A 21,196-nucleotide genomic window follows, 5' to 3' on the forward strand; every position below is an offset into this window, starting at 1 on the left:
ATTTTGCTGCCAACTAATGGTGGCTTGTGGAAACACAGGCCATTTTCACTCCTTAATAAAAAATAAAAATTTTAAAAAGAAGCAGAAAACATTCCATTAAAATAAATAAACTGGGAAATGTTTGCATCTTTTAGAGTTCTCAACTGGAATATTCCTAACACAAGAACCAGTGTACATTGATGAATCCCTTCTAGAGGTTGGACAAACTGCATTTTTGTCTGTCTTTAGAGACATACATTTTGATTAAATTAAAAAAACACTTAGCTAAAAAATAAAATCTGGAGAGACTACCCAGATCTTCTGAGCTGAAACAAATTTACTGATGTCCAACTACGTATGTAACATGTACGAAAACTTTGGACATGTTTAAAGAATCAGAAGCAAAACACCAGCAGCAAGACAGTGAACACTGGTTTATTTTTCAGAGAAAAGGAATGCAGCACCATATAAAAAAGGAAATCCCCAACAGGGTCTGTGACCCACCCACATCTTTTGGTTAAACACAAATATGTTGAAAATTCATACAGATTACAACACACACAGAACAAGATAAATGTCATTAATTAGTGCAAAAATATTTTCGTACAAATGTCTTTGACAGGAGTACAGGACAGGCCTAAGCTTGATCGGCCAACTGGGCTTGAGCTGCAACTTTCTCTTTTCAGTTCTGTCAGCATATCAACAAGCTCAGCCCAATTTATGTACAAAAAAACTCTGGCTAAAATGAGTCAGTCATCTAGGGAGAAGGGTGTGTGAGTGACTTCAAGGAGGAGTATTTGTGTTTGCCCTTCCAAACATCTGAGTTGTGATCTCAACTCATCCATCCATTCTAGCAAATTCTTCTCAGCACACTGGTTTGCTGTGGTTGATAAGGTTTTTCCCCTAAGCATTCCAAACCTGAATTCCAGAAAAGAATGCAGTTTTACGATGTACATCGCTTTGGACAAAAGCATCTGCTAAATGAATAAATGTAAATGCAAATGTTTTAGTCAAGCTGAAATGGGGAATTACACATTTATTTTCTTGTTTCACTAAAGTGTCCTGCCAATTACAGTTTTCCTTTAACAGTTAAGCTTGCGGTTCCTTGCCTAGATTTCAGGAAGGAAAACTGCTAAAAAGAAGTTGCTCTTCAGTACAGGGCCAGGAGATGCCATGAGAAAGATGAGTAGGAAAGTACCCTGTTATACTACCAGAAGAGTCACAAATAGGGTGACAGCAAATACAAGTTTATTCATAGTCAGGATGAGGTTCTAAAGCTGATACCCAATCCACAGATTTGTTTTTTACCATACATTAGAGCAGATTAATGTATAATGACAATATTGGCTCAACAGTTTTGTCAAAAGGCACAAAGCCTTATTATGGACCACAGGGTTTGATTCACTTGTGAACATCTTATATTGTAGCTAAGGGGACATGTTGCCTAGGAAGTTCAGAAACGACGACGGAAGTCCCCACTGCAGCACCACAACCACATCACAGCTGATAATGCTTCACTCATTGTGTTGTGGCCCTTTCCTTTCCTCTTGAAAACACTGCTGAGGAGGAAAGGGACTTTCAGAAAAACTGTTCAACATCCATACGGCAGGGTGAAAGGATGAAGGACGTCACAACACCCTCGTGAATCCTTCCCAAGAACAAGGGTCACTGCAGAAAGGTGCGGGAGGGCTGGGTTTCAGGTGCCCCCCCTTCATACCCCATTGACCAGTAGAGAACTGGGAGCCAGGGAAGGGGCTACAGTGAAAGTGTCTCGCTTTGTGTTACTGCTTTGCTGCAAGGAGAGGCTGTCCATGGGCTTCTCTAGGCACACAGGGTCTCCCTGCAACTCTGATGGGTCTCCTGGGAAGAGACAGACACTCAGAAATGGGATTATGATTGCAGCAGTATTACTTACACAAGTGAGTTTCGGCTAACATGCACACACACACGCCCACACCTGGTTCCGGGTCACACTCCGGGGACGAGGCCCCACTGCAGTCGCTCCTTGGGCCAGGAGCATGTGGGGTTAGGCCACCAGGAAGGTCCAGAGTGCCAGGACGGGATGTAGAGCAGGATCGAGGTCGGCCCATGGCAAGGCTGCAGATTGAAGGGTTCCCCGAGTCCTCTCCTGGCACAACTTCATGGCAGGTCTCATCCTCAATCGAGACCGAAACCACTGTAAAGCATAGGGTCCACAGCTTTAGGAAAAGGAATCCTGATGATCTCCACTCGCACTGACTACTGGGGACGTGGAACTTCACCCACCTACAAAGGTCTCGGTATCAATGCTCACACATCTCACTGTTCCAGCAGAGTGAAGAGCAATAAAACCATGTGCAAACCTTCGTGTTACACCTAAGTTCGAAATATGCTTCTATTATGTTGATCCAGTAATGTCCCTTATAATGTACAGTTATGGTTAAATTTATTGGCACCCAAACAATTAGAAGAATTGAAGTAAAAAGAAACAAGCATTTTCTAATTTTGTCCAGACCTTTTTCTTTCTTCACAACAATGCAAATCTTTGAAAAGGACTTTCCATTCGTTTTCAGCTGTCAGTGAAACTAACAAAATGAGAGGTGCAGAGAACTTCTTCTTTCTGCTTCTCTTTAAGACATATGATTAAAATCTATTGGTTGCCAATAAATTTGACCATAACTGTAAAGCAACAGTCTATTTGTGTGCATCATTTCCTTCTCAAGAGCAAAGGAAGTCTCGGTTTTGTGTCACTTCTGGGCATCACTTGCCGATTTTTTTTCTTTAACTTACGATTTATATCATGTAAAGTACTAAGTTAGATATTAAAACCCGTAGGCTTCCGCAGTTGGTGTCAACTGACTGGGAGTTTTGTACTTCTGGCTTAAACCGCGTCGTGTGGCACACTGGTTCCAACATTTCGCTTCTCCTGTTGGAAGCATTGTCAGGGAGCTGCGACATCTTGTGAAGGTTAGATGTGGAATGGAGTGCTTGATGAGGGTGTATTTATGGGTGGGAATGGGGTCGGAGGTCGTAGCAGGTGGTCCTGATAGGTGGTGCCCCCGCTGTGTTTTCCACTTGCGCTGTTACTTTCACATTACATGTTGGCTCGCTGAGTTGTTGAACTGAAGTTCCTGGGAGTAGGAAAAACGGACACTTCTGAAAGCGCTCTCAGAGAACGGTTATGAGCGCAACCATCATGTCATGAACATCATTCATCGGCACAAAAACCAGAAAACTCCAGATAACATGAAACATACTACGATCGAACCAGCCAGAATTGCCTACCTCCCATACATAAAAGGCACGACCGACAAAATAACAAACTGCTCATAAAGCACGGCATCAAAACTACTTTCACCACCGGTTCTACTACAAGAAGCCTTCACAGTTAAAGATAACCTGCCATTGAAGACCAGCGAAGTGTACCGAATACCCTGCAGCTGTGGAAAAACATACATTGGCAGACAGGTCGACTTATCTCCACACATCTCCAAGAACACATAAGAGCGACGAAGAACAACAACATCGACTCAGCAGTGGCTGAACACACACTGCAGACCAGTCACGAGATTCGCTTTGAGGAGACCACAGTTCTCGCACCTGTCCCCGGATACAGGAGCCGCATAGTAAGAGAGGCGATCGAAATAGAGAAGCACCCCGACAATTTCAATCGGGAGGAGGGCTTCAATTTATCTAGAACCTGGACACCTCTCATCTCGAGTCTCCGTGCCAGTTCCACGACATCCCGACCACCTCTCATTAAAACTCAGTTCAGCGAGCCGACCTGTAATGTGAAAGTAACAGCGCAAGTGGAAAACACAGCGGGGGCACCACCTATCAGGACCACCCGCTACGACCTCCGATCCCGTTCCCGCCCATAAATACACCCTCGTCAAACACTCCACTCCACATTTAACCTTTACAAGATGTCGCAGCTCCCTGATGATGCTTCCAACAGGAGAAGCAAAATGTTGGAACCAATGTCCCACACGACGCGGTTTAATCCAGAAGTACTAAGTTAGAGTAAAAAAGATTATTTAACTTTGGTTTAAGGTAAACTGGTCACGAGGGATCAGGACACAGACAAGTAACATAAAAGCTCATGGTTCAAGCCTCAAGGGGGGGTCCTCTGCTTTTGTACTGCAGACCAGGGAGTTTACATTTATTAATTTAGCTGACACTTTTCGCCAAAGCAACTTCTACTGTTAAGCTACGTACAAATATTTACCCATTTATACAGCTGGTTAATATTGTTGGAACAATTTCAGGATACATACATTGCCCAAGGATATGACAACAGCAGCTAGGATTTGAACCTGTGACCTTCTGGTCCAAAGGCAGTAGCTCTAACTACTACACTACCTGCTATATTTAATTTGAACCATTTGTGTAGAAATATCCAGCTCATATAATTAAACTGATACAATGTAAGTTATGTAGGTCATTGTGGTTAAAAAGAACAATAAGAAGCATTTACATTTAATCAGCAGATGCTTTTCTCCAAAGCGACTTCCAAAGAACTCCATGTAGTGTTATCAGCCCACACACCTTATTCACCAAGGTGACTTACACTGCCAGATACAGTAATTACAAAGGGCCACTCCCTTGAAATCTGTTCAATCTGGGAATAGGGTAGAGAGACATGCAGTGGGAGAGCAGTGGCTCATCTCGCCTCTCCAGTGCGGCTCCGTTTCAGGGTGCTGATGCATCCCTGGACTGACGCTCTTCTGCAGCACAGGGCAGCTTCACCATTCAGCATTAAGCGCTGGACTTAGGTGCAGACTGCTACTGGGCCATCTGCATCTAGTCACCAGAACTCCAGCAATTCTGCTTTCTAAGACATTTCTATGCTATTTTACATTCCTGAACAATTGTTATGCAGTTGTTAGGGCTACAGTGCTCACTGGAGATGCCATCAGACTCCATCCTGAAGTTGGCGATGTCATCATCATTGTCGTCATCATCGGCGCAGCCCCCATCCCCATCGGAGCCCACACCGTGGCCACGGCATTCGAGAGCGGAGGAACGCCGGCGCTCGTGGATCTCGTCCGAGATCTTCTCCAGGTTCCGCAGCGCTGCCTTGTACTCGCCCTTGGCCGTGCTCAGCCTGGCCTGTCTTTCTTCCACCTGTTTCTTCAGTTGCTGGTGGGGGGGCCAGCGGGTGACAATGGAACACGGTTCTTACCGAACTGTCTGCTGTTACAGACTACTGTTATCAGCTCTCAGTACACACAGTTTCGATCTAATTCTTATTTGTTTTTTTATTTACTTATTCCTTTATTTATTTTACGTGTCATTTCTTTCTGCTGATGTTGTTCTGAGGCCTGCCGCACAAAATTTCATTGTATGCGTACAATGACAAAGTATTTCATCTCATCTCTCACTAACTCTTTCAGCCATCACCTAGGGGCACCAATATTTGAGGGTGCCAAATTTTGCTACTAAAACTGACAACAATTTGCAATTAAAACAAAACAAATAAAAATTAATTAAAAGAAAAATTAATACAATTGCTTGCTTTATAATAAATAGTTCATTAGAAAACCGAAGTTGATCTGCTGCCTTATATATAATCACACTGCCACCCCGTGTCTTTGAAATAGTTGAAATCTGTTTGTTCCCTGAACAAACTTTGGTCTCAAAAAGAAGTTTAGTTTCCATTCTGTTTGCAGTGGTTAAAGTATAAATTTGTGTTCTGTGCATATGTAATGTTTGCATACATTTACAATTACATGAAATAAAATTTTAATTTGTAAGTTCTCTTATTTGACACCTGTATCTATTGCTAAGAAATAATTTATCATATTATATATTATATATATATATTATATCATTATATATATAAAAAATTATATTTATATAGAACATTTTTGGTCAAATTTAGTTTGAAGGTAGTATTTTATATTACATATTTATGTGTACCTTTACTAATTTAGAGATGGAAGTCGACAGGGTGCCAGATTGATTCTTGCCCAGGGCAGCGAAACCCCTAAATAAAGGCCCTCACTTAGTGCGTAGAGCCCTGAGCAGTGAGACCTGAATTGAACCCTATGCCACCAGCCCTCAAATCCACAGAGAACTGGAAAGTGGAAAAAATGTAAAGTTATTTGGCCACATCTGACTCCTGTGTTAGTACTGGCAACACTTTTATATCTGTTATCGATAAAATCATTTTTTTTGTCAATCCCTTACGGATGTAAAGCAACATTTTCAATAAGAATGGTCTTATACCTCAAGCTGAAGGTAGTATTTTGCCTTCAGTTCAAAATACGGCCTGGAAAGAAAAACAGCGTCATTAATAATCAGTAAGCAAATACTCAGCACTGTTCGCATAACCATGGCAACCAAGGAAGCTTCGCAGAGATACTCCACTTGCAGTCTCGTTGCTAACAGCGAGAGATTAAAATGTCACGAGGTTCACGATTTATTCCAGAAGGCCAAAGCTCAGCCAGCGGCACGAGGGTGCAAAACGGTGACCTCATGTGAGTGTGAGGCCCTTAGATTGCTCAAGCAAGGCTGCCATATGTTCATGTGAAACATGTTGCTGTAGACCGTGTGGTTTACATTTACACTTATTCATTTATCTGATGCTTTTCTCTAAAGCAACATACAATTATTTGTCCATTTATACAGCTGAGTAATTTTACTGGACCAATTTAGAATAAGTACCTCGTCCAAGGGTACTACAGCTGGGATTCAACCCTGCAACCTTTGGGTCCAAACACAGCAGCCTTAACCACTACACTACCAACTGTCCCTCCCGCCCCAGGTTTACCTGTCCCAGGCTCACTGAGTCATGAAGGTCATGCTCACCTGGACTTGCCAATGGTGCGTTTCAGCTTCTTCTCCAGCTGTTTCATGTGGCTGATGGCGGCGCTGTACCTAGCTGCCGTCTCCTTATGCGCCAGCTCGCTCCGCGTCTTTGTCTGCTCTGCCTCCATGACCTGCACCGACCAGCGAGGAGGAGGGTTAGCTCCAGCCTTCCAAATCACCTGTTCTCTAGGCTCCACTGGTTCCAGTTTCTTAGTAACAAATTTACTAAAATTTTCTTCCATTTTCTTTTTTTTCTGGATGTTTTTAATTCTCTAAAAATGCTTACATTTAAGACACCGTAATGTATCATCTACCCATTTATCATCATAACCACTCGTCCAATGAGGGGGGCCGTCTTCCGGAGTCTATCCCAAAAGCGACGGGCATGATACTGAGTACACCCAGGGCAGGGTCCACTGCAGAGCAATTGCACACACTCATTCACTCACACACACACGCACTAAAGACAATTAGGTCACCAGTTCACCAGAAACACATGTATTTGAAGCGTTGGGGAAAACAGCATCCTGGAGTAAAGCCACAAGAACATTCTAACTCCACATAGACAGAGCTGGAGTCAATCTCCCACTAGAACCCACAGCCCAAGAGCTGTGAGGCACCACCACTACTGTGCCACCATGTCACCATCAGACATTGACTGAAACCGCTTGTCCCAAGTGGGGTCGTGGTGAGCCGGGGCCTAAGCCGACAGCACAGGGTGCATGGCTGGAGAGGGAGGGGACACACCCAGGACAGGATGCCAGTCTGCTGCAAGGCACCCCAAGCGGGACTTGAACTCCAGACCCACCGGAGAGCAGGCACAGGCCAAACCTGCTGCACCGCTGCAACCCCCTACCATATCACCCTATCGACCTTAATACATACAACATATGGAAGATGGATATACTGTATTTCAAATCGAAAATCTAATGGTACTGACTGACACGTACCGCTCCTCCTCATATTAGTTTACAAAGAAAAAAGGCAGTCGTGTTCCCATGCAGTGGATTCTCAAGGTGTACTGCCACTCTCACCCTCTGGGTGGCGTGGTTGAGCATTTCCTGCCAGGCAGAGTCAAATTGACGGCTGTCCTCCTCCAGCAGCCTCTGCTCGGCCAGCGCGATTGTCTCCTTGGCCGCCCGAAGCACCTCCATGGCCCTCTGGTAGTCCTGCGTTGCCCTCTGGGCTTCCAGCTGGGCCTGGAGAGAGGAGCAGAGCAAGGAAGGTGGAGCTCATGGTGCATGCTCACGTTTTCATTACTGTAGCATCACTGTTACTGAATCTTTATTGTCTGGCTCTTATTTACTGACTACAAGTTTTCCCTTCTGTTGTATTACTTTATGTATCTTACTGTGAAGTGCATGCTGTAGAAGGTTCTAGAAAGAAAGCACCTCGGTAATTTGGTATAATTCCACTAGCAAATTGGAAGCTGGAAGATCCTGGTTGGTTCTTGGTTTCAAGCTGTATCACAAGACTGGACAGAGACACACTGAGACACACACACACGAAACGCACACACAGGCACATAGTGTATTAACATCGTCAAGCGGGCACATCAACAAGGATAAGAAACCATATTTAGGCTTTACTGTGAATTTTCTTTGAGTTTCCAAAGGAGTGAGGGATGTGTGAAAATGCTCAGTCCCAAGAGGAACAAGCCGAGATTCACTTCCCCATCGATCAATGGCCTAAGTGGCGGACGCAGTACGACGCAGTCAGTGTGTTGCGCACAGATCTTCAACCGCTCAACGAGAAGATCGAGTAGGACTAGAACACCTCCTGCTGTTTTTTAAACTTAAAAAATCATTTAAAAAGCATGTTGTTTTCAGTACAGTGAAGATGTCATAAATGAGTAAGTGCTTCTTGATGCGTGTGTCACCTTTGAAAAGAAAACCTTAGAAAAAAACCACCTCTACCTACATGCATGTGAAACACAGAAAAGAAAAAAGGGAAAAAAAAAACATCAGTTCCCAAAAAAAGCTGCTCTGCCCTTCAATGACTTATAAAATATGGATAAAACTTCTACACAAGGTGAAAACATACGATGAGCAACATCCACACACTGTACACAATGTCCTGTCACATCACACTGCAATATGGAGCAGCCAGGTGCCACAAAACAGGTTAATATTCCCAAAGTGAAATGAAAACGAAAGCAAATTAACTATCAGACTCGCAGAATTTGTCTCTTCACTCTGTGCCTCACTGGTGCTGACAGGGGAACAATCAGCTGTCACTTATGACATATCTGGTCACGCGTGTGACATTTGTGCCGTCATCAAGGGACCCGGCTGTCCTGGACTGTGTCAGCACCTCTGGGTGCAACGAGATCTGCATGTGAATGGTGTCAGTAAATGGGGTTGTCAGAGCCTCTGCCTGTGGACCCGGAGGCTGCAGGTTTGAATCCCATGCTTGACCAAAGCACCAGCGCTCCTCTCCCCATCGCTACCCCCAGCGTGCGGTGACTTTCATTTAAGAAGGCCGTCAGAGCCAAAACAAACATTCTCGATCAAAACCAAAAATTGTTGCAATGTGAACTATCAGTCCAGAATATCAACCAGTTTCAATAACCGCTTGTCCCAAGCAGGGTCACGGTGAGCCGGAGCCTATCCCAGAGATAGTGGGCGTAAGGCTGAATCGCAGGGCCACAAGCAGTTAATCGGGCACACAGCCGGGCAAAGGGACTGGAACAATTGCAGGGCAAGCACCTTGCGCAAGGGCACTACAGCCAGAGGCAGGGATCGACCCGGCAACCGCCGGAGTCAAAGGCAGCCGCGCCAAACACGACACCACCAGCCGCTCTAGTCCACAATAGTATTTGTCTAAAACAGTGTATGCCCAGTCCAAGCTGCACAGCAGGCTGATGGGAAAGTGATGGCAGCTTCTCACACCTTGGCAGGCGGACAACCTTCTCCTTCCTGTTAAAATGCACGTCGGCCCTTAATTTGTCCCCGTGTGCAGCAGGCCGACGCTCTCCACACCACGGAAACGAGCCGTCTGCGCTTTTAAACACTGTGTGTTTGTTGCCTGAACTGCAGTTTGCCCCCTGCAGGGAGTCCGGGGCCTTCGGGAAAGTAGGGTTTTGTGCTCGTTCCCTCCCCCACACGATAAAACTGCAGCATGAGCACATGGCGGTCGGGTGGAAAACCATGTCACATGATGGGTTAAACACATGAAATGCAGGCCTAGACACTATGTGTGTAATCTACTATAATATGTAGACTTATTCTTGGACATATGTGCAACAAACCTATATTTACTAAAATAAATATGCTAATTTCCAGTAGATACAGTACAGTGGTTGATGAGATTACTTTTTTTTTTTTTTGAAAACAGTTTAATAGCTCCAGTCTGGTGTAAAGGCAAGGAGCATTATGTTTCTACAAAGGTATAATCTGTTCCTATTTATTTAACTCAATTTTTTATTGCTGATAGAGTTAGAAAATCTGCCACCTAACATTGCAATTCAAAAAAAAAAAAGAAAAAAAATTCCCCTTCCCTTTCCCTGCGATGGAAATACGCTGACAGGCTGCAAAAAAAGGCCCCAGCTGTGCTGGGTCAAATTCAGCTGCACAGTTCAGCTGGTTACTGAGCCACTGCCAGGAGAAGGGGAGCCGAGCAGCACAAAGGAAATCTCAGCACAAAACAAACCCCTGCTTATATTTATTCATCTAGCTGCTGATTTTCTCCAAAACAACTTACAACGTTAAACTACCAACAATTATTCACCCATTTATACAGCTGGGTTATTTTTACAGAAGCAATTTTAGGGTAAGTACCTTGCTCAAGGGCACTACAGCTGGAGGTGGGATTCAAACCTATGACTGTTTGGTCCAAAGGCTCTAACCACTACGCTACCTGCTGTCAGCTTACAGAGCACAGCAGTAGACATGGGGCCCCCAGGTTGCTAACATTCAACTTCAGAATTTTCAAGGATTCACACATTGTCTGGTTTCTTTATTCTTCTTTATATATTCTTCACCTACTGTACCTATTGAGAAGAATTTGTGTTCATTGCAGCGCGAACTTAGTCTGCGATTTAACACCCAGCCATCAATTGGGAATGAAACACATACAGTACAGAGAAAGCAGCAGCGTGGGATGGCTGCGATGCAGCTCACGTCCACGGCGTTTATAGCGTGTAGTTCGTGCTCCTCAGAGTCAGCGATCGATAATGAGGCTGCGAACGTTCCTCGGCTGGGATGTATCGGTCTGCAATCTTTCAAAGACCCAGTTTGCGGACACGAAGAATCTTCATGTGCCTTAATTTTAAAGTATTAATGTTAATGTAGCTAAAACGTACAGTACAAATATTAAAGTCGTGTGGCGCATTTTCTAAGTTCTCATAGTTATATCCGAGACCACTTATTAAATTGATGCGCGTCTCTTATTGTACTTCTATAATCTCGATAGACACACACACACAGTTTCTGAGCCGCTTGTCCCAGACGGGGTCACGGGGGACCAGAGCCTAACCCGGCAACACAGGGTGTAGGGGGAGGGGACACACCCAGGATGGGACGCCAGTCCGTCGCAAGGCACCCCAAGCGGGACTCGAACCCCAGACCCACTGGAGAGCAGGACCCAGTCCAACCCACTGCACCCCGCCCCCCCCCGATAGACAATTAAGTTGATTATTCATTGTTGATATATAATTTCAATTAAATTTATTTCTGCTGTTCAAAGATGATTAACAAAAATAACGCTGAGTATTTTTATTGATTATAGCTTTATCTGGAATTTTTAGAGAACCGATCCTATTAAGGGGGGGGGTGACGCAGTGGCGCAATGGGTTTGGCCGGTGCCTGCTCTGTGGTGGGGCTGGGGCTTGAGTCCTGCTTAGGGTGCCTTGCGTAGGTCCCCGATAGCCCCAGTCCTGTGCTGCCGGGAGAGGCCCTGGCTCACTGCGACCCCACTCGGGACAAGCGGTTGCACACATTTTGTGTGTGTTTGTGTGTGTGTGTGTGTAACCCATTAATAAATCAGGGGGCATCTTTATATTTAAGCTTTTTCACTGACATGTGGTAAAGGCAACTTTGAACAAAACTGGGTAACAGAGAGACTTCTCACTCCAGTTGCATCTAAAAGCAGATGCAAGCAGAGCAGCTGGTTGTGTAGTGATTACAGCCGCTACCTTTGGACCCAAAGGGCGCAGGTTCAATTCCCACCTCCAGCTGCAGTACTGTTGAGCAAGGTACTTATCCTAAATTACTCTATGGGGGGGGAATACCCAGATGTATAAATGGGTAAACTGTTGTAAGTAGCTCAACACAAGCTGTGGGGTGGCACAGTGAGTAGCACTGCTGTCTCACAGTGCATGGGTGGTGGGAGGGGACATGAGTTCAATCCTTGCTCAGTCTGTGTGGAGTCTGCATGTTCTCCCTATGTCTGTGTTGGTTTCCTCTTGGTACTCTGGTTTCCTCCCACATTCCAAAGACATTCTGTTCAGGTTCACCCATAGTGTGTGAGTGACAGAGAGAGTGTGTGTTTCACTGATTTATGGATGAGGGACCCATTGTAAGTAGTGTATCTAGCAGTGTAAGTCACTGTGGTGAATAAGGTGTGTGGGCTGATAACACTATATAGAGTTCACTGGAAGTTGCTTTGCAGAAAAGTGTCTGCTAGATAAATGTAAAAGTTGAGGATCCAGTGTATTACCATGACACACTTAAATATGTAAAGACAGGAATCCTAAAAACAATTTTATTGATTACAATAAATAGAAGCCATAATGCAGTTTAATCGTTGTAAAAATGCTCCTGATAGCAGCAGCTGCATGCAGGGTGTAGGCAGGTACGATCTTGGAAATGGGCTTTGTGAAACTGGATTGGGTCGAACCATTTAGGCTGTGTTTTATATACAGCACACGTATCTGAACTTGAGGTCGCACAGAAAGGCCTGTCTTTAATAAGCATCAAATTTCATTATGCTCTGTCTCCATCCACCGGCGCACATTCTTCGAACAGCTCGGCCCTCATTTGTGACACATGAGCAGTATCAGTCCCTCTTTAGCAGACCCCTGTCAGCATGTTACTCGTTGTGTGGAACTAAATGTATCATCATCATCATCATCATCATCATAATAATACACACACATTGTCAGAACCGCTTGTCCCATACAGGGTCGCGGGGAGCCAGAGCCTAACCTGGCAACACAGGGCATAAGGCCAGAGGGGGAGGGGACACACCTAGGACAGGACGCCAGTCCGCCGCAAGGCACCCCAAGTGGGACTTGAACCCCAGACCCACTGGAGAGCAGGACCCGGTTCAACCCACTGTGCTCCCGCATCCCCCACATAATAATAATGATAATAATAATAATTGATAGAGAAAAGATTGTTACATGTGCAGACAAACTGACCTGAAAACACAAACTGTACCTTCAAGAAACAGACTGCATTCTTGTTAATGATTTCCCAGTGAAAGCAAAGCATGTATCTGATGAACCAGTAAACTAACAACAGTCATATACTTTGCTAGTAAAATTGTATTATGTTTGAACACATAACTGGAATTAGGACCCCGGGAACGTGTCCCTGTATTGCAACAGTGGTAACTACAGATGGAATGCTCGGCCTTGTCCAACAAAAGTAATAAAGTAGTCTTGCACAATAGATCTTCATTACTTTCTTAGAAACGCACCACACGCGCGCACGCACACACACAGTCGCACTCACAGGCCCCCAATGTGCCAGAAGAGCAGGGCACCTAGAAGCGCTTTTTGATTCCAGTTCCAAAGGTCCGCAGAAGCTCGACTGAAAAGGCAGCTTGACCAACGTGCTTGAAGGAGGCACCTTCTCTCTCTCTCCTCTCTGGCCAGCAGGAGCCCATCAGTCTACAAGGCTTTTCTACTGCCAAGCCATTAGCTGGTGGTCCTCTCCAACCACCTTAAGATCCCATAAACTGCCAGCCTCCGGTCTATGCCCACTGATTCTTGATCATCAAATTATAGCTGTGAATGTCATGTGCTTATTATTATTATTGTTGTTGTAATCCTCATCGTTATCATCAATAATAATAATAATAATAATTCCAGTTTCAACAACTACTTGTCACAAACAAAGTTGCAGTGACGCACAGCCTATCCTGAAAGCACTGGGTACAAGGCTGAGGACAGTACACCCTGGGCAGGTCGCCAGTCCATTGCAGGGTAGCCCCCCCACCACACACACACACACACACACACACACACACACACACACAGTCACTCACCCATTCACACAATAATTTATAGACACCAGACTGTGGGAGGAAACCAGAGCACTTGCAGGAAATCTGCAAAGACAAGGGGAGAACACGCTCCACAGAGACTGAGCCAAGATTGAACCCACATCCTCTCGTGCCACCCGGGCACTGTGAAGCAGCAGCTCTACTTACTGCATCACTGTGCCACCCATACTATCATTATTATTAATATAAATGGCCTACAATTACACTCAGGAACCTGTAGGATTCTGACAGCGTCTTGGTGGCTGCAGACAGGTCAACGAGAGACCCACACGAATTGAGGACTCGGGCGCGAGCCACTCCCTGGATGGTAACGTCGCTCTAGTTAAACAGCACCAGCCGCTGCAGCGCTTTCAGGCCTTTGTCCTCGAAATGTGGAGGGTCACCATACGGAATGTGGATGTCAATTACATTTTCTGTACTTTGTCTGCTACTCAGTGCAACTACAGTGGGCAATGTTTAACAGCCTGGCATAAAGCTCTTAACCTTAGCTTTGGCGTTTTTTTTACCGCTTTTTACAACATGCATTAAAAAAATTGAAAAGGAAGATAGATGGGCCCCTGTGTGCCACACTCACACTTCTCAGCCCCAGCGAGGCTGTTAGGATTTGAGAAGAACCTCATCTACACTGGCTTCTGCTTTGATTTAAAATGTGTGCCATCGCCGCACATTTAACGGTTTCCAGCAGAATGTCGCTTTGGCAGACGCAGGGCGATACGGCAGGCACCGGCTGTGTTTCGCTGAAGCCGTTTCCTAATCGGCATGAAGCATATGCCAAAACTGCCTGACCTACTTCTCCCGAACCAGGGGGCTCGGCAGAGCAAAGCGAAGACGTCGCCGCGGGTGCCGGCAGCGATCCCCACGCTCTTCCTTACCCACAATCCTCAACCCGCTTCCTGTCAGACAATGCAGCAGAGCATACGCCCCCCTAGGAAAGGAAGTAAGCACAGAAAGCCCATCCTGCCAGCGTGACTCGTGCGCTCTGCCAAATGGACGAATAGGAGACTGTTTCCAGAACATACTCAAAGTTTTGGTTAACACAAAGGGTTCAGGTGAATAGAAAAATGTCCCTGTGGTCAACTTGAACCTGGTCATTAGAGGATAATATTATGGGATGCTGGAAACATATTACAAAGGCTCAGGAATGATGATGTTTGCTTGAAGGGCTGCAGCAGCGCCTATTAATAATATGAATTTAGCCCCACGCTTCCCACACATTCCTGAAAGATTCATATTCCATGCATATAAATATATATATTTTCTATACACGTATTTTCCATATATTATATATATAGACACACACATTTTCAGAACCGCATGTCCCATACGGGGTCACGGGGAACCGGAGCCTACCCGGTAACACAGGGCGTAAGGCCGGAGGGGGAAGGGGACACACTCAGGACGGGACGCCAGTCCATTGCAAGGCACCCCAAGCGGGACGCGAACCCCAGACCCACCGGAAAGCAGGACTGTGGTCCAACCCACTGCGCCTACACACACACACACACACACACACACACACACACACACACACACACACACGACCTGATCTCTCCCTACACCCCAGCCAGAACATTGTCCTCTTCCACCTTTAGCTGCTTGGTGGCCCCACTCACAAGGGACCAACATCAGAAGCCCAAGGTTCTCAGTTTGGGCTCCAGTGTGCTGGATTGAACTCCCTCTGTCCATAAGAGCTGCTGAATCCATCTCAACATCCAAGAAGGGCCTCAAAACACATCTCTTTCAGACTCACTACAGTCATAATCTCCTAACTGCTCCAAAAACTCACTTCACACCATCTGTCACCCCCAGCTTTGTATTTCCTATTTATTCTGCATGAGTTCCTGAACATAATTTACACTGGCAAAAACAGCGGTATTGGACTAAGTCCCAGGAACTTCGAGGGTTAATTATGAGTCTAAACCTGTATCAGCATCTACTAGTGAAATGCACTTCTGTTTGCTCTGAGTTGTGTGTTGCTTTGGAGAAAAGCGTCTGCTTAATGAATAAATGTAAGGGTGTGAAAGTTGCAACTGTCTCAATAACACAATGACTTCCAGCTACAGACGCAGCGTCATTTTTCGCTTAATCTGCTTTTGTATTTCTCAATTTGTTGACAATGAAATCGAAGGCAGGATTGATGATATGTAATGAGCCCTCATTACAAAGTAAAAGTAGGTTTCCTGTCTGTCAGCCTTAGGAAGAAGTCTCAGTGATTTAGCTCTGAACACACACACACACACACACACACACTTTCCAATCTTTGTGAGGACTGTGCACCCTACTTCAACACATCAAGTGATTCATAACAGCACTTTCAACCACTGTCCCTGCAATGTCCCAGAGACCCCCAGCTGAGAGCAGTCATGTTGCTGACATTAAGCCAAGTGCACTGTCGTTCAGGCAGCGCGTTGCTTGGCCAGGGTCTCTGCACAGCCCAGAGGAGCACTATCCGAACCACAGCGCCCACGTACAACAGAGGGCCTCCGCCGAGACTGGGCTGCTGGAGAAAGTCCACCTTATTTGGTGGTCTAATCCCATGTGACCCAACTCCCATACCCCAGTCCATGACAAGAGGCCACAGGAAGGGAATGAACTGCACTGTCTATTAGCCACCCACTCATAGCTGCTTAGGGCTTCACATCATGTTGAGGAAAAGTGAAAAGAACATAGTTTACTAGATTCAGTCAGAAATTTTCTGGTTTCACCATCCAGGAAACACGCCTGGTCTATACTTACTGCCCAACTCTCGCATCCGTATGACGTTACTGAGAAGACCAGAACTAGTCGGACTGTTGTGTACAGAGTCACATCCCTGCACTTGAGAATTTTGTCCAAGCTCTTCATGGCGGTTTTGCCCAGAGCACTTCGTCATCGGAATGTGCCGATGATTAACACTCCCTTAGAAAATATGAAAATGAGCTATGAAGAATTTAACAATTAGCCGTCATTAACAGCAGCCACTTCAACCTTGTCTTCGTCTAAAAATAAACAGATGTGAAAATAAATAGAAATAATCTTCTAGACGTGCGTGTGAGTGCGAGGTGTCCTGTGCCTCTTGCCAGAGCCCCTATCAATGTGAAAACTTCTTCAGTTGCACGTGTTCAGGGCAGCACAGATTGATCCACAAAGAATGTAGCCGAGAAGAACAAAAGTGCACTGTCTCACCTGCCGAGCTGCCCGTCGCGCCTCCCAGTAAGGTTTGGATTCCTCCACCGCCCTCCCGATCTTCTTCACCTGGTCGTCTAACTTCAAGGTGGCCTCCACCAGCACGGCACGGAACTTCTGTCGCCCGTCCTGCAGGCGACACGGACAGGCAGCCGCGTCAGTCGCAAGCATCCACATTTACTCGGCAGCGTCCCTCGCAACAGGGCGCATAGTCAGATACAGTATATCGCCATCTTTCCAGAATGTCAGGACCATCAAACCAGCCTGCATCTCCACTCTACTGAAGCCCTTGAACAATTTATAGCTGGAGTCAAAACAAGTAGATCTTCTGTGCTCTTTAAAGGAGCACTGTCCTCCAAACCACTCGAGCTTATAAGTTAATGTGGAGGACATGCCAAGCTGTCTGCAAGCGCAGATTCACAAACAATCTGCAAAAACTCATTTGTTAGGCACAAAAAGCAGCTGTCAGCCTCTGTCGTAAAAACCGTATCTCAGATTCACTGGAAACTGGAGCAACGTTTTATGGACATCCCCTTTTCCGTGGCGGTTCACATTTTAGTTTATGTGGTTTTAGGTTGCAGATCACGGTCAGCCGGTTTCTTCTGGACATATCTTCCTTGCTCAATCTCAGCAGCATGCCACTTTGTTTATTGCACTGTGGGCTCTTAATGAAAGCATTGCTGAACCAGTTTCAAAATATACAGTATAATTACTACATTTCTTCCAGGGACAAAGAGATCAGCATAGAGTACTTTAGATGTCCAGCTTGTATTCAACCCCAACATTTTTTCGATTCATCTTACATATTTGTGCTTTAAAACGCATCTAAAGACTTCAAATGCTTGCCTCAAAGGTCCTGGTTGCACTAATGAAAACAACACCTACAGCAGCCAGCTGTGGTGTGAACATAGTAACACTAACGTGATGAACTCTGAGCACCGTGTTAGTACAAGATGGACAAGCGTTATGCTTTACAGAAGTCCGGTCATCGTTAGAACCAGGAATCCAGAGCGCGGTATTGTATATTTTCCCAGCTGCAACATGCAAATCCTCTCTCTAAACGGTACTGACCTCCATGATACCTTAAAAACTGATGGAACCAAGTACAGTTCATCCTTACACTATTAGGACAAATGGAGGGTTCAGTCATGTGACTATCTGTCAACTAATGTATAAAAGAAAATTTAGATATTTTAAAAAATTATTCTAACATGATAGTACAGTTTTTATATTATTATTAAAGTTTTTAAGCACATGAATCAGTTCAAATACTGAAATAAAGTAGCTTTTTCTCATTCTACAATATACAGTATACTTTAAGTTATTGTGATGCACTGGGCTGTCCAGTCATTCCTATATCTGGTCACTGACTTCCAGTCATGTAGCAATGACCTGTATCACAGTTCAGTTCACAGATCTGTGGTATACCATCCCAAAAGTTTTGTGTAAATAATGATAATTTTGTTCTCCTATAAAGATTTTACCAGATGAATGATTTGATTGATGACACTAATACATTTTTGGATAAAAAGTTAGATTAACATCTGAATTAAACAGTCATACAGTAGATTTTTCTACTTTGTCATATACATTTATTCACCTAGCAGACACTTTTCTCCAATGTGACTTACAATTAATACTATGTAGTGTCACTAGTCCACACACCTTATTCACCAAGGTGATTTACACTGCTAGATACACTACTTACAATGGGTCACTCACAAATACATTAATGGAACGCACTCTCTCTGTCACTCACACACTATCGGGTGAACCTGAACAGCATGTCTTTGGAACTACAGTATATAAGGTATACTGTAGTTTTTCCTCTGTGTTGTGCAACGCACACATTGACTGATGCGCATAAAACAAAGGCATGACAGTTAATTTGGTGGTATTAGCCAAACTTTGAACAAACTTGTAAACAATTTGCAGGTCACGGTAGGGACGCTGTTTTGGAATCACTTCCTCTGGGAGTCAGCTGGTCTGTTGGGAGTAAACATGTCACACACAGTGGGACAGGGACATGAGGATCTATGGGTAGATGGATTGATGGGTGGATGGACGGGTGGGTGGATGGACGGATGGGTGGGTGGATGGATAAACATGGGTGGACATGGAGGGATGGATGGATGGGTGGGTGGATGGATGGATGGATGGATATGGAGGGATGGATGGACATGCATGTGCTGGGAGTTGTCAGCAATGACTTGGGTATGGTAACACTCCATCTGCAACTCACACAGCAATGCAGTGCTGCACCCACTCCAGAAAGTGAACTGAAAGAAAAAAGGAAAACGACTCGATAAAGAAAGAAACATTCTTACCTCCAGCTCTGTCTCCCATCTGTTGATGTCATCCGTGGACTGATTTAATTTCTCCAGCTCGCCCTGCTCCGAGAAAGTTGTTTTTAATATTGTGGAAGAGGGAGGAGGTTAAACCCCCAGGAAGACGTCAGCAACATCTGGGACTCGTTAACCCGCATGAAGAATGCGTGAGGGGGGCCCTTCGGAGGAAACCATGAGGCTTGTCTCTCGGCGAAGGGCAGGGCCGCCGCCCCGCGCGCGCTCGCCTCGCGGAGCCACATCGCGCTTCAGACATTCCAATTAAGGAAGATCCAGGAAAAACTAATTAAACCCCCGCGGAAGGAAGAGCCACTTCCGCTCCGCATTCCGACACTTTGACTTTTACTCAGACTTTTAATATTCCTTGCCGAAAAACGCGGTGATATTAAACAAATGGCGACAAGAGAACGGGAAATGTGACGTTTAAAAAAACGTTTCTTCGTAATGGAGGAAGCCCGATTCGCAGTGCTTTTTTGTTGTTGTTAGCTGTGTGAGGCCGTGTCACTTCCAAAACCCCGAGTGCACAGTCAGTCCAGTTTTTTTTACTGGGTTCGTGTTTGTAAATTACTGCGGTTGTTTACAATACGTGTAAAAACCAGAGTAACTCTTAGTGTAACTTGCGAGGCGCGGTTGTGTTTCGAAGCCTGGCTGGTGACTGAACGAGTTGCATTCCTCCAGATGTCCACTGAATCATTCTGAGCACATGAGATGATGATTCTGAATTTCCCTAAGGCATGCTCTGGTCTGGAGCAAACACACACGACACGGGCGCTCGCGTTCACGCTCTCGGGGGTCTTCGGCGCTGGCTGCCGCCTTACCTGAATTCGGGGGTCCACCTCTTCCTCCTCGGGCGATTCGGAGTCATCCTCGGATTTATTTCCCTTTTCCAGTCTGTCCATGTCGTCGGTTGATTGTGTCGCGCGGATCGCTCGGCGAGCCCGTAAAACACAACTAACGCGTTTTAAAGCACGAGCCACACATGGATGGAAGAGCCGGCGGTGGCGCTCGGATTCTCTGTCTGTCCCTACTTCTGTTGGTGCGAGTGTGTGTCCGTCCTCCAGCGGGCACATAGATAGACACACACAATCACACACCCTCCTCCGCCCGCCCCTTATCCGCGCAGCGCAGCCATCGCGCACACACACTGCTGCTCTGCAGCTGGTTATTCGTTTCCACAGCAAACACTGAGCGCAGCTTGAATTATCTTCGCCAGTTTAGGTTTTGTGCATTTCAGATATGTCCTTCTGAGGACGCCCTCGCGCTTTGCATATGGCCATGCATGAGGTCTGAAGAGTCAAGAGACAAAGCCAAAGGAGATTCGTACGACGTGTCCCCGATTTTCGCGGGAATTTATTACGAGCTGTCAAGTGAACCATCAGCTACACAGTAATTGCTGTGTTATACAGAAGGATCTGCCTATAGTGCACCAGTTTGATCAAGAATAATAACTAGATCACACATGAGTGTGAAAGTTGGATTTTAATAAAGCAGGGGCGGGGGAGACATGGACTTGAAGCTCTTCAAGTCAAACTCTCGCTGAGGTTATCCTCTCGGTACGTGAAGAAGCGGAGCGCACATTGGATGCTTGGGGAAGCTGAAGGATAAAGAAGACGAGCAACAACCAGACGGATGCGATGGATTCAGCTGCAGCAATAGTGGACACACCCCTTTTTACACAAAGAACG

The 21,196-nt window shown here is 45.5% G+C and overlaps 1 protein-coding gene across 2 annotated transcripts; it reads right to left on the minus strand.

The window, feature by feature from the left end:
• Window positions 1–393: 393 nt before the first annotated feature.
• LOC108942516 (SH3 domain-binding protein 5-like) lies at window positions 394–20,590 on the minus strand. Of its 2 annotated transcripts, XM_018765922.2 has the most exons (9): window positions 20,330–20,590; window positions 19,494–19,556; window positions 17,167–17,295; window positions 7,806–7,970; window positions 6,772–6,902; window positions 6,190–6,232; window positions 4,863–5,100; window positions 1,937–2,155; window positions 394–1,839 (listed from the first exon to the last, which is right to left on the minus strand). In XM_018765922.2, exons 1-9 carry the CDS (start codon window positions 20,579–20,581, stop codon window positions 1,691–1,693), a joined length of 1,389 nt encoding a protein of 462 aa, XP_018621438.2. In that variant the 5' UTR covers window positions 20,582–20,590; the 3' UTR covers window positions 394–1,690. The 2 variants fall into 2 exon arrangements, with proteins under 2 accessions (XP_018621438.2, XP_018621439.2); XM_018765923.2 differs by lacking the exon at window positions 19,494–19,556.
• Between the last annotated feature and the right edge of the window lie 606 nt (window positions 20,591–21,196).

The sequence above is a fragment of the Scleropages formosus genome, chromosome 23 (assembly GCF_900964775.1).
Source record: "Scleropages formosus chromosome 23, fSclFor1.1, whole genome shotgun sequence".
Classification (NCBI taxonomy): Eukaryota; Metazoa; Chordata; class Actinopteri; order Osteoglossiformes; family Osteoglossidae; genus Scleropages; species Scleropages formosus.